We start from the raw sequence: 12254 nt of genomic DNA on the forward strand, positions 1-12254 counted from the left end.
CGAGGTTCGCCAAGTTTCCCACACGGCAGTGAGAGTTTAACTTATAAAACATGTCCATTCTATACTCTCCAAAAGCTGTACAGTGCACATGACATTCTCCAAGGAGGCAGGCCTCACATTCCTGTGTTCTCTTTACCATGGGTTGTCTTTAACCAGGGACATCCTAAAGGCATTCCACAGTCAAGGTCTCTTCTCCCAGCAAGTGTCAGTACTCTGTCTACCCAAAGGTCCTGCTGACAAGGTTAGACTAGAGTCACCGGCCCTCCTTTCTTCCCCTCCCTTTCTCCCAAGAAACAAATGGCTTGGCAGGCCAGCTGCTTTCACCCCTTCCTTCCAGGGTTACTTAGGAACCTGGTGACATAGCTTAGCTTATTCTTACTTGCCCACTGCCTACCCCCCAAGCATTAGAACCAAATCAAATCATTTTAACAAAACAGCTGAATCACAGAATTTCATCATTAAAATAAAACTTCAAAGATTTTTTAGTGCAAACTCCTACTCAAAGTTTCTACTTATTATATCTATTTTTGTATCTATCTGATTGAAGATATCTTATGGTAGAAAGAACTACTTTAAAAGGCCATTGTTATAATTTTCTTTTCATTCAATGGTGTCTCTTCTGTAAAACAGAAGTCTCACCTGCCTCACTTTTACTGTCCCCAAAGGTCCTAGTTCTAACACCTGAATTAATCCAGAATTAGTCCATTCTCTTCTACTTAATAATCCTCTCACATTCCCCAGGACCTTTCCAAACCATCATGTCCTACAACTTATCTTTTGTGGGCTGACCTCTCTGGGTCCTTCAATTGTTTGTCTCAGAACAATAGCTTCCTATTCTAATCTCTGCTCTGTCATCTGGCAGCCCTTTCCCCTACCCCCTGCATATTCAAGGTCAAGGGCTCCAGATAATGAGCTTGGGTGTGGTCTAACAGGAAAACTGTAATTTGTGTTTGAATTGGATGCTGTGCCTCCCCTAATAGAGTCTAAATTTGAAAACAGCTTTCTTTTTAAGCAGATGTGACATGCTATTGGCTCAACTGAAGTTGTGGTCATTTATCACCTCCAGATCATTCCTCCCCACCTATATACATCGTCATACCTAACCGCAAAACCTAACATTTATCATTATTAGGTTCCATCTATTTGTTTCAGCCTACTGCTCCAGCTTGAAACTTTTTAAAAATGTAATACATCATCCAGCATATTATTAGTTCCCCTTCCTAACCTTGTTTCAGTCATTTGATAAGCTTGTTAAAAAAAAAAAAATCTTTTTATTGTGGTAAAATATACATAACATAAAATTTACTTAAAAAAAAAATCTTTTTATTGTGGTAAAATATACATAACATAAAATTTACTTTTAACTACTTTTAAATGCTTAAGTCTCTAGAACTTTTCATATCCCCAAAATGAAACTCCTCCATTCAACAGTAACTTTACAATACCCCCTCCACCCAGCCCCTGGTAACTATCCTATTTTCTGTGTCCAAGCATTTGACTGTTCTAGCACATCGTACAAGGAGAATCATATAAGACTGGTTTTTTTTTAATCTAATTAAGAAAAAAAAATCACTAGCTTCACCACACATAAACTGTAAAAAAAATAATAATAATAAAATAAAATAAAAATCTAATTAAGAACAAAATATTGACCTGGGTAGACATGGCAATCATCTTGGCTGACATCTATTTTATCTTCACACATAAGTCCAATATATGAACTATTTCCTTTCCTGGTATTGAAAGGAAACAGGCTTCAAAAGCCAAGCCAGGTTAGAGAAAGAAAGGGAGACAGTTCTGCTAAAATGATCCAACTGTGCAAATCTGAGGGGATGCTTTTCCACACAGAAAAGAGTGAAGTGGTAAGCACAGTATAAAGAAAGAAGAGGTAGCCTTGAACTCTTCCTAAAACAAAATGGAGGAAGGCCTTAAGGAGGTTTGTTATGTTCATGAAATATCGGCAATGGTCACTTCAGATATTCTATAAGAAAAAGTAAATATTAGGGGCACCTAGGAGGCTCAGTCAGTTCTGTGTCCGACTCTTGATTTTGGCTCAGATCATGATCTCACGGTTTGTGAGATCAAGCCCCACATCAGGCTCTGTGCTTAGGGCGGGAGCCTACTTGGGATTCTCTGTCTCCCTCTCTCTCTGCCCATCTCTCTCTCTCTCTCTCACTCTCTCTCTCTCTCTCTCTCTCTCTCTCTGCATCAGGCTCTGCACTGATGGCGGGAAGCCTGCTTGGGATTCTCTTGTCTCCTTCTCTCTCTGCCCATCCCCCCACTCTTTAAAAAATAAACAAACATTTAAAAAAGTAAATATTAAAACAAATTCCAAAACCCAAACACATTTTTTCACCCCTACATATGTACATCACATGTCTTTACATAGATGCACATACATATATAACACATATTATTTTTTAAATGGCCACTTAACATTTTTACCATGACTAAATCCCTCAATTAGTAGAGTTATAAGCTCACTGTATAATTCTAGTTGTATGCAGATTTGAATAAGTAAGCTATATAAATAATAAAATACTTTAGGACTTACTTCTGCTAGTTTATTGCTCATTACAGTATAAGATGACAATATTTTGGTAATCTTTTATTTCAGTGGAAAAAAAGGTTAACATGTTATTCCAGTTTTTAAAATATTTTCTTTGATTTAACTATTTGATTTTTTTTTTTTACCTAAAAATTTTTTTAAATGTTTTTATTTATTTTTGAGACAGAAAAACAGAGCATGGACAGGGGAGGGGCAGAGAGAGAGGGAAACACAGAATCTGAAGCAGGCTCCAGGCTCTGAGCTGTCAGCACAGAGCCCGACGCGGGGCTCAAACTCATAGAGTGTGAGCTCATGACATGAGCCGAAGTTGGACGATTAACCGACTGAGCCACCCAGGAGCCCCAATATTTAATATGTTTTTAAGTTTATTTGAGAGTGTGCATGTGGGGGAAGGACAGAGAAGAGGGAGAGAAAGAATCCCAAGCAGGATCCTCGCTGTTAGTGTGGAGCCCGAGCGGGGCTGGATCCCACTAATTATGAGATCATGACCTGACCTGAAACCAAGAATTGGACACTTAACTGAATGAACCACCCAGGTGCCCCTAACATGTCATATCATATGAAAATTTAGTGGGAAATAGAAATCACACAGACCTTACTACTGAATCTTGCTTTAGTAAGCTATATTAGGTGGCTATTTTAATACTTGCCTAGTCAACAGAAATGTTAATTTTTGAAATTGTATTACTTTTAAAATGTTGTTGTAACAGCCATGATAGTTAATTAAAATTTTTCTTTAAGACTATCTTAATGGGAGAAAAGAAGGAAATACATTATTTATGCGTAACTGAGAATAGGCAACACTATTCAAACCATCTTAAAACATTTAAACAGTTTAACACTGTTAATGATAAACTGTTAGTGAGTCATGGCATTTGTTGCATGGTGTTGTGGAAATTCTTTAGACTAAACCTAAGACTAATATTTTTCTAATTCTTGTCTCCTGATATAAATTACAACTTTATCGTATCTGACATAACAAGCCTTTCATTTTTCAGCACCACTTCCTACATACCTCCTTGCAAAGTGTTTTTAAAATGTGGACACTGGGGCAGAACATTAAACAAGAAACAAGTTCTCACCTTCAAGGTATTCACACTGCACCTTAAATACCCTTAAATAAAGGCACTGAGAGCCTCTGAAACCAAATTTTCTTCCTGGATCGTAGCTGAATGGTGTAATGATTAAATTCCAGGGTAGTGTAACCAGTGCATAAGAGTTGGGGAAAGTCTGTTACAGGAGTGCTTTTCTTTTCAAATTTAAATGTTTTCCAGTGTTATATAACTTGTTACCTAAAGGTGTGATTTGGGGAGAGAGGGTGATTCATAGGAAACACAGAAGAAAACTAAGGCTACCAGAGAGATCACAATGGGAGTACAAAAGACAGTGGTTTATCCTTAGAAAGAGACCTTAAAGCATAAATGTGTTCACACCCTTTATAAGAGATTACCCTGTCATATTTTCCCTGACAACTAGGATCCTGACCAAGGGAGGAAAAGCTGAATATTAGGGAAAAATCTGTAGGATTTTTACCTTTTTATATATAGAAGATTCCTTAAGCTCTAACTTATTCCCCCCAGAGAATCTTAAAATGCCAGTAAATACACTAAAGAAAGGTACAAAACTACTAGTGATCAAGACATTATATAACCTACATATAACTTATTTCATAACCTAAATCTAGAAGAATCTTACTTTTCAACTATTCAGTACAGCATACGTTTAAAACTTACGGATAACTTGCCTCCATTTTCCACTTTAAGTTTTATTTAGTTACAATCAGAAAATCTTTTAAGAAGCTGCTACAAACAGCTTAAACAGTCTCATACGTATCAAGTCAAAGTACTTTCCAAATACCAGTTCTCATCATATAAGTGAAGAACTTCATAAAAGTTTATATAAAATAATAATAGTAGTAGTAGCTGTTGTTATTTTGTTAGCCTTAAACAGCACAAAGTGACCTGGGAATTCATTATAGTCAAATAGGAAATGTAAAATCTATACATGACACAGGATCACTACATCTATGAACAATTATTATTTTCTAATTTTCTTGTTTCCCTATGAATAGATTCACTTTAATTCGATAGACTTACTTCATATCATTCATTTCATACAATAGAACACAGGAAGGCATCAAAAAAGCAATCACCTCTAGAAAACACTGCAGTTGATTTTCTTATCAACTTAACTAAATGAAGAGTTAATTTATTTTTTTTTAAATATCCAGGATGCACTTTATTGATTTTTTTAATAAAGGCATAAAAGTCCAAAGAGAAAACAGTATCCATCCCACATAATTAAATACTCAACTTGCCAATGCACGCACAGCCAGCCGTTTGCCAAGCCCGTGATTCAGTGGCCGAGGCACAATAGCAGCTCATAGTATTCACATTTACAAATCCACGTAAGTGACCTGTTATCTTTCACCAGCTTATATTCTTTTCATAGCACAATGGTTATTTGTGATTCATGTTCAGAGAACATACTTCTACACTGCAGCATGATATTAAACTCACATGGGCACCCACACATTCTTCCCAGATTTAACCAGTGTTTTGTTAGTCAGCTTTCATGCTTTTTACCAAGTGTTTAGGAAATAAGCGCTTGTACACCAGATATTTAAGACATGTAAAAGGTAAGAGTCTATATTTCACAACTACCTATAATCAATTAAAATCTAAAAAGAAGACAAACAGTAGGAAATGCCAGTTAAAAATAGCAGATTGCTTCAGAAAAACAAAGTGATTAAGGATACCTTTTGGGTATACATAAGCACTTATTGATAGCATTAAAACCAGCATAGTTTTTGAAATATTCGTATTAACTTTTTAGATTTATTACTTCAAGTGGGTGATACAGAGAGATATTTTGATATATCTGGTTCTTGCAGAAATAATGCCAAACTGACATCTGATTCACCAGCTATCTTTGTGCAGGCCAACATAAAGAAAAATAGAAGAATATTAATACACATTAATATTTTAAAGCCCTCCAAATAGTCACAGATATCTGGTAACATAAGGACTTTAGCAATACCAAGTCAGAAAAAAAAAGGCAGTGGCTATATTTAAGTTTTAAAAAGGAGAAAACATGAAATGGTATACCACAACTATTACATAAAATTTATACTATTCTGGTTTACGTATATCTATTATTTCCAAATATCTATTTGGGGCTTGTTGGTATATCTAGATTGACTAAAAAATAATTGATTGTGAAGAAACCTATCTAATGTAAAAGGAATGTAAAATCACTAATTTACAAATGTGTAATGTAGAAAAATAATTTTAGATCTAAAATTTATTATGCATTACTGCCTGAGATTTGCTGTGAGTATCCTCTATCAGTTCAGGCTTGGAAGTCTGATGAAGTCTCTGAGCAAGACTCCTCCACTGCTCCGGTCTACTTAAATGTAATCACATATGTACATGTAATTGTATGGGAATTGAATAGAGAAGAAATACTGAATCTAGTTATACAAGAATCTATCCCTAGCTCTGGCTGTTAAGTCATAAACGCATCTAGAAAGACGGGCAAATACCAACAGCTACACAATCGTAAAAATTTTAAGTGAAAATTCAAGTGAAATTGAATTAAGTGAAAAATTTAAGTGAAATTAAGTGAAATTGGGGTCATCCGCCTTTCTTAAATTTTATGAATCCAAACAGACACACTAATACAAACACACAAGTAATTATTTTTGTTAATGAATAAGATAACCTATCACAAGCATGAGCCCTGAATGAATCTGGAGTTGGTCTTGATACACTGGGAACTGGATGTTTAGGTTTCTGCTCACCAGTAAGTCATTACTCCCAATCTTGTCTACTTGTCAGGCTACCACAGATCCTGGCACTCACCAGTACAAAGGAGTATGCATACAGCGCTGTACAATGATGGATTATAAAATATTTGTCACCAATCACTTTCCAATACAAAATGAGAATCAACAAATCTGAAAGAAGGAAACATAAGTGAGATATCACATAGGAAGAAAGCTGTACTGTTTCTCAAGTGTATTTAACTCTGTCTTCCTGACAACTGGTCACAGTCCACCCTGATCCCACCCCACTTTGTTCATATCGCACCAGTCCCAATACCCACTTTATTGTAAAGTATCTGTTTCCGTACAGCTGTTTCCCCCACTCTACTGTGACTGCTCCAGGACGAAGAACAAGCGTGGGAGTCTAACACAATGCCTATATAGTTAATACTTATTTGCTGAATATATTCACAGGTTACATATTTGTTGAAAGTATAAATGAATAACTTGTTTCTGGGGTTAAATAAAATGGAAATACTATTGAATGAAAACAACTTTTAAGTAAGCTTAAATTACTAATGTTTGTTACTACAACAGTTCAAACAGGTAAGCTGGTTGCAGAAAAGGTACATAACGACCAACTCGTTTATAAGACAAATTCAACAAACAACCTTTAAAAATTAAAGGATGTGATTAAATATTAATTCAAAACAGCTAAAAAAAAGGAAAAAAACAAAACAAGAACTATGACTATTAAAAAGATAGGCAAAGAAAGACATCAAGGCAATTTCTCTTTAAAAGATCCTGAACCTAAACACCACGATTCAGAAAATGGTTTCCTTTACCAAAACAGAATGTTTAACAAAACAGAAACTTCTCAAAATGTAAATTCAATTATTTTCTTTACCAAATGGTTAAACGTGAAATTTAGACATGGAAGAAATGGCCATCATAGATGGAAACCAGGGGAGGATTCAGGTTTAATGGGTTGGAGCTTCTATAATATGGGAACCTTTTTTCACAAAAAATAAAAATTACTGATGTGAATATGTATAAAAAGAAAAAATCAGATTAGAAATTTTAAAGGGAAATTTTAAAGGGAAAATAAACAGCACAAATGTGCAAATCATATTAGTAATTAACTGCATGATATACCTCTCTGGATACATCTTCTCTATATACTTTGGCTGTATACTCTGTTCACCAATTTATACGATAATGACCTTGTAATATTTTCCATAGAGAGTTCGCTTTTCATTTAGCTTGGTTTAGAAAAGTTTGTTTCAGTTCATAATTCATAAGTGCTTCAGATTATTATCTTATTTGGAGAAAACTTTATCAAGTTTCCTTCATATAAGACTTTTTGGGTACTGATTACTCTCTGAACTGACAACGCTCATCAACCAGTGCATGAGGCAAACGTATTATAAATTTTGTGTCATCTTTGTCAATGACAGCACATTCTGTGCCAAACAAGCAAATCTTTTTCTAATGTGTTCACATGATACACTCTTCTTTTAATTGGGCCATCAAATAATTCAACAGCTTACTCATTATTTTAATTCAAAATTTATCTCTTCCTCATAATGAATGTGTTTGGGTATAATAATCTAATCTTTTCCTTACAATTCACTTCCTGATGGCAGAAAATTTTCTACTGAGTCCCATCACTCATCGTATCACTTCTGTTTCATATCTCCTTATTTTTATTTAGATTCTCTGTCAGCTATTTATTAAATTTGAAAATTATAAAACAGGGCTCTCTATAAAATGTCCAAATCAGGGATCTGTTCTTTCTTTTGTCTTATTGAGATGGTCTACAACATCTTTGCAAAGAGTTTAAATGGCATATCGTCACTTAATTTCCCCCTTTGTCTCATAATGTAAAAGGCTATTCTAACTCCATCCCACACAAGGGGAAATATGACAGAAGGAAACATGGTGTAGGAAGAGTTCTTGATCTTAACTGATTATGGTTAAAAGTTTCCCTTTGCAATCTTTACCCAAACACTACAAACCATGAGCATAGGAACATGTTTCAAGGACCATTACAAGTGAGAGACTTTGATGCTTAGCTTCGTGAGTTTTCCAGGAATTCCACTTAAGAAACTCTTTAAGCCAAAAATGGACCATTGCTAGTAAAAAAAAAATATATATGTATATATATTGCTAGTAAAAAATATATATATATGTATATATGTGTGTGTGTGTGTGTGTGTGTGTGTGTGTGTGTGTATATATATATATGTATATATGTATGTATATGTACATACATATATATATATATATCCAGGCCTAACTGAGGCCCCACTCTGCAGCTCTATCTTCAAAGAGAACCAGAGAGCCAACAGGAAAAAAGTTTCATGCTCTACCATCACAGCAGATATTTTTTTTCCTGTGTATGAGTCCTACAAGCTACTTCTCAAATAAATAAACCAAAAGCATAGACTATGTATTCTTTGCAAAATCCCATGAGTAATTTAAAAAGAAACAGACAGTGATCAACTTATCACATACCAGAAATGAGGTAGCCCGAAGAAATAGAGATATTCACTTTCACAAACGATGAGTCACCCCTATAAATATTTTAAAAAAAAATTCTTTTTTTAGCACATGAGTTATAGATGACAGCTACATTTATTCTACTGAAGAGTATAATTAAAATGCTTTCTATAGATTCTTGAAAGGTGAATTGTCATTTGCACAAGGCACTGTGTTAGCTGTGATATACTTCTAACTGCACGAATGATCATAATGTCTTACATGAGCTAAAAGTTTTACATAAACAATTTTACCAAAAGATAACTTGTTATAAATGTGTTCTCATATGATTTGTTTGTGAAAGGATTCCAACAGAATTCCAGATGCTGATGTTTTTTGATTCCTTATTCTAAATCAGAGACTCAAATACTTCAAGAAATCTTCTAGCCTGCCCCTGATCTTGAGACCATATACTATTGGGAAATGGTTGGAACAAGACAGCTTAATCCTGCTGTTTCAACACCTATACATATCAAGATCCTACAATTTGCCTTAATAATCATCTTTACTCCAAGAAACAAATACGAATTATCAGTCTTTTCATCAATTTATAATGTGAACTCTTGGTGAAATGAACACAAAATTAAACTGAAATGCAAATGTAAAGGTTAGATGCCCTGTCTTCTTAACAAATGTTGATCTGCAAATATGGCCCAGGAAAATTGAACCTGGAATAAATTACAGCATCAAAGAAAATGTGAAAATATCAAAAATTACACAAGGTAAACATTTGATAGGGACAAAAATTGATCAGTGAATCAAACCTTTGTCATAAAATTCATCTCCCAAAAGAACTGGTTCTGTTGACAACCATATTACTCTAATAAAATTATGAAAAAAAACCTTAGAAACTGTTTAGGTAGATTACATAAAAAACCTCATCATGGAATTAAATTCACTAAGTTGATTCATTGAAAAATACCTTCCCGATGAAAATTTATCAATACTGGTACTATCCTGATGGGCATAATTCCATATTTATTAAAATGACATCGTTGCAGTCAAACAAATAGTCAAAAGTTATATCGTCCCACATCCCCCAGAGCCCCACATCTACTGCATCCCTATGCAGGGCTTTCTCAAAACATACCTCACCTCTCAAACCAAGCTGAATTAAGCCCTCTCCTATAATTCTAGGAAACAGTTTTCAGTATCTCTGCCATTGCAACAACATTTAATTTTTTCAAAAAGAATCACCTTAGAAATTATCCTATTATGGCTGAACACAGTTATTATTAGTGCTTCAAATCTTCTTGTGTGGTACTAAAGTCCTCTCACATGGATATGAATGATTCTCGTTGTTATACCTTTGATATCAAATGATGGGTTAAACACAAAACTCAGTCTTCAGTAGATATTATCCAAGTTGACTATCCTATCTCAATAGGAACTCATTTTTTGCTCAGAACAGTGGTAACAACAACTTGGTTTTACTCACTAAGTCAGTATAAATGTTTATACATCGTTATCATCACATTCTCCGTCTTGGGTAACAATTGCAATGCTAGTGCAAAGTGGCCTTCATTATTTGTGTTCAAATCTAAAATAAATCATTTTATTGCACCTCGCTAAAATAAGTCTGAGCACAAGCATTTTAATAAACCATGCACCATCAATACATTTTCTGTTTTAAAGTAAGAAATGTTCTTATTAATAATTAATATCAAAACATAAATCAAATGGACTATATTGGAAAGAAATAGCTTACCAAAGTGGATCAGCTTTTGCAGCCTCATCAAAAAAGAAAATGTAGAGGCCAAAAATCCCAACCACCAAAGAATGGCATGTAGATACTACCCTGAAAAGAAACAAAATACATACAAAGATTTTAGATTCTTTGCAATAAACTTTAATTCTGGCAAAGACATTTAACATTTGAAGATGTGAAATCTGGAAGCATTTACGTATAGGAATGGAGTAGCTCTAAAAGCATAACAAAATTGTCACTTGGAAATCCAAGGGCTACAACTTTACTTTGGAATTAATAACGAGAAGTTTGCCCAGGTCTACAGTTTTCTGCTAGAAGACTGTGGAGTCACTTATTCGTTAAAAGTTCCAAAGTGGAAGCATATCTGATGATGCAGTTGACAGAGTTTTGTGCAGACAGACGGCAACTGGTGAGCCCACTACCTGGCACCTGACTCCAAGCTCCATCACTAACAGCATTGCTGTGCCATTAGTTTCCTGTTCCAATCAGTTAGAAATAACTTCCAAACCTACTGGCCTTAACCAATTCCATATCCTTGAATCAGGATTCGAATGGATCATGAAATTAAAACTTATTACCTTGGAGATTTCAGTGTCAAATGCACATTCACATGCATTGCTGCACTTGATTCCTGTAACCAATTCATGAGAAAGCTAGAGCAGCTATTATTAGTCTCTTTTTGTCATTATTATGAAACCACTTCTAAACAGAAAAATTGAGGACCATGAATTTATACAGAAAATCTATTTTTAAAAGACATGCTCAAGCGAAGCAAAATGTTCACGAAATCCAGGCTGAATTTTCTTGCATAGAAGGAGAAAGATTTAGATGAAAAACATCAGTTTCTACAAAGAAATCTTGCTAATAATTTAATGGTTCAACCAATACCCAAGCTCTCGGATTTGCTAAAGAACTGTACACAGGATGCAATATATTTATTCACATAATGAAAACGTTGACAAGTAATGAAGATTCTTTTCTCTTCATTAGAATAAAGGACAAAGGAATGACAAAATTTTCTCTTTAGAAATTAATGGGGCACAATAGACTTCTGTCTAAAATATGACCCCAATTCTTTAACAGTGAAATATATCAACTAATAGGGGTCCCTGGATGGCTCCGTCGGTTAAGCATCCAACTTCCGCTCAGGTCATGATCTCTCATTTCGGGAGTCTGAGCCCCGCGTCGGGCTCTGTGCTGACAGCTCAGAGCCTAGAACCTGCTTCAGATTCTGTCTCCCTCTCTCTGCCTCTCCTCCACTCAAGCTCTGTCTCTGTCTCTTTCTTAAAAATAAACATTAAAAAATATATATATAAACTTAAAATATATAACATAAACATAAAATACATAAAAATATATAACATAAACATAAAACATATAAACATAAAAATATATATTAACTAACATAAAGCTTGATATTAGAAAATTTTACTGTAACTTGGAAAATCAGTATGCTCGATCTAATAAATGATGTGGTTCTAAATAGATATATCATGTTAAATCAAATCATATTTAAATGCTCAAAAATCCTCACTAATTTAAAGGCACTAACAAAGAATCCTTTGTAATACCAAAGGATCATTTTGAAGTGTGAATAATTAACCCTGTTTATCTGGTTTACAAGTCTGGAATTTTCACGCCAAACACACCTATATACTGAACATAGCAGT

At 34.5% G+C, this 12254-nt stretch overlaps 1 protein-coding gene across 4 annotated transcripts in view; it reads right to left on the reverse strand.

Moving 5' to 3' along the window:
- The window catches only part of TLCD4 (TLC domain containing 4), a 98061-nt gene that overhangs the window by 34502 nt on the left and 51305 nt on the right, over nt 1–12254 (reverse strand). For all 4 annotated transcript variants that reach the window (XM_060623200.3, XM_060623198.3, XM_060623199.3 and 1 more), the window contains 3 exons: nt 10585–10674; nt 8853–8911; nt 6433–6527 (listed from right to left, as the gene is read on the reverse strand). In XM_060623200.3, the coding sequence (XP_060479183.1) occupies nt 6433–6527; nt 8853–8911; nt 10585–10674 (244 nt within the window). The remainder of the gene's footprint in view (nt 1–6432; nt 6528–8852; nt 8912–10584; nt 10675–12254) is intronic.

This window comes from Panthera onca, chromosome C1 (assembly GCF_046562875.1).
Source record: "Panthera onca isolate mPanOnc1 chromosome C1, mPanOnc1 haplotype 2, whole genome shotgun sequence".
Classification (NCBI taxonomy): domain Eukaryota; kingdom Metazoa; phylum Chordata; class Mammalia; order Carnivora; family Felidae; genus Panthera; species Panthera onca.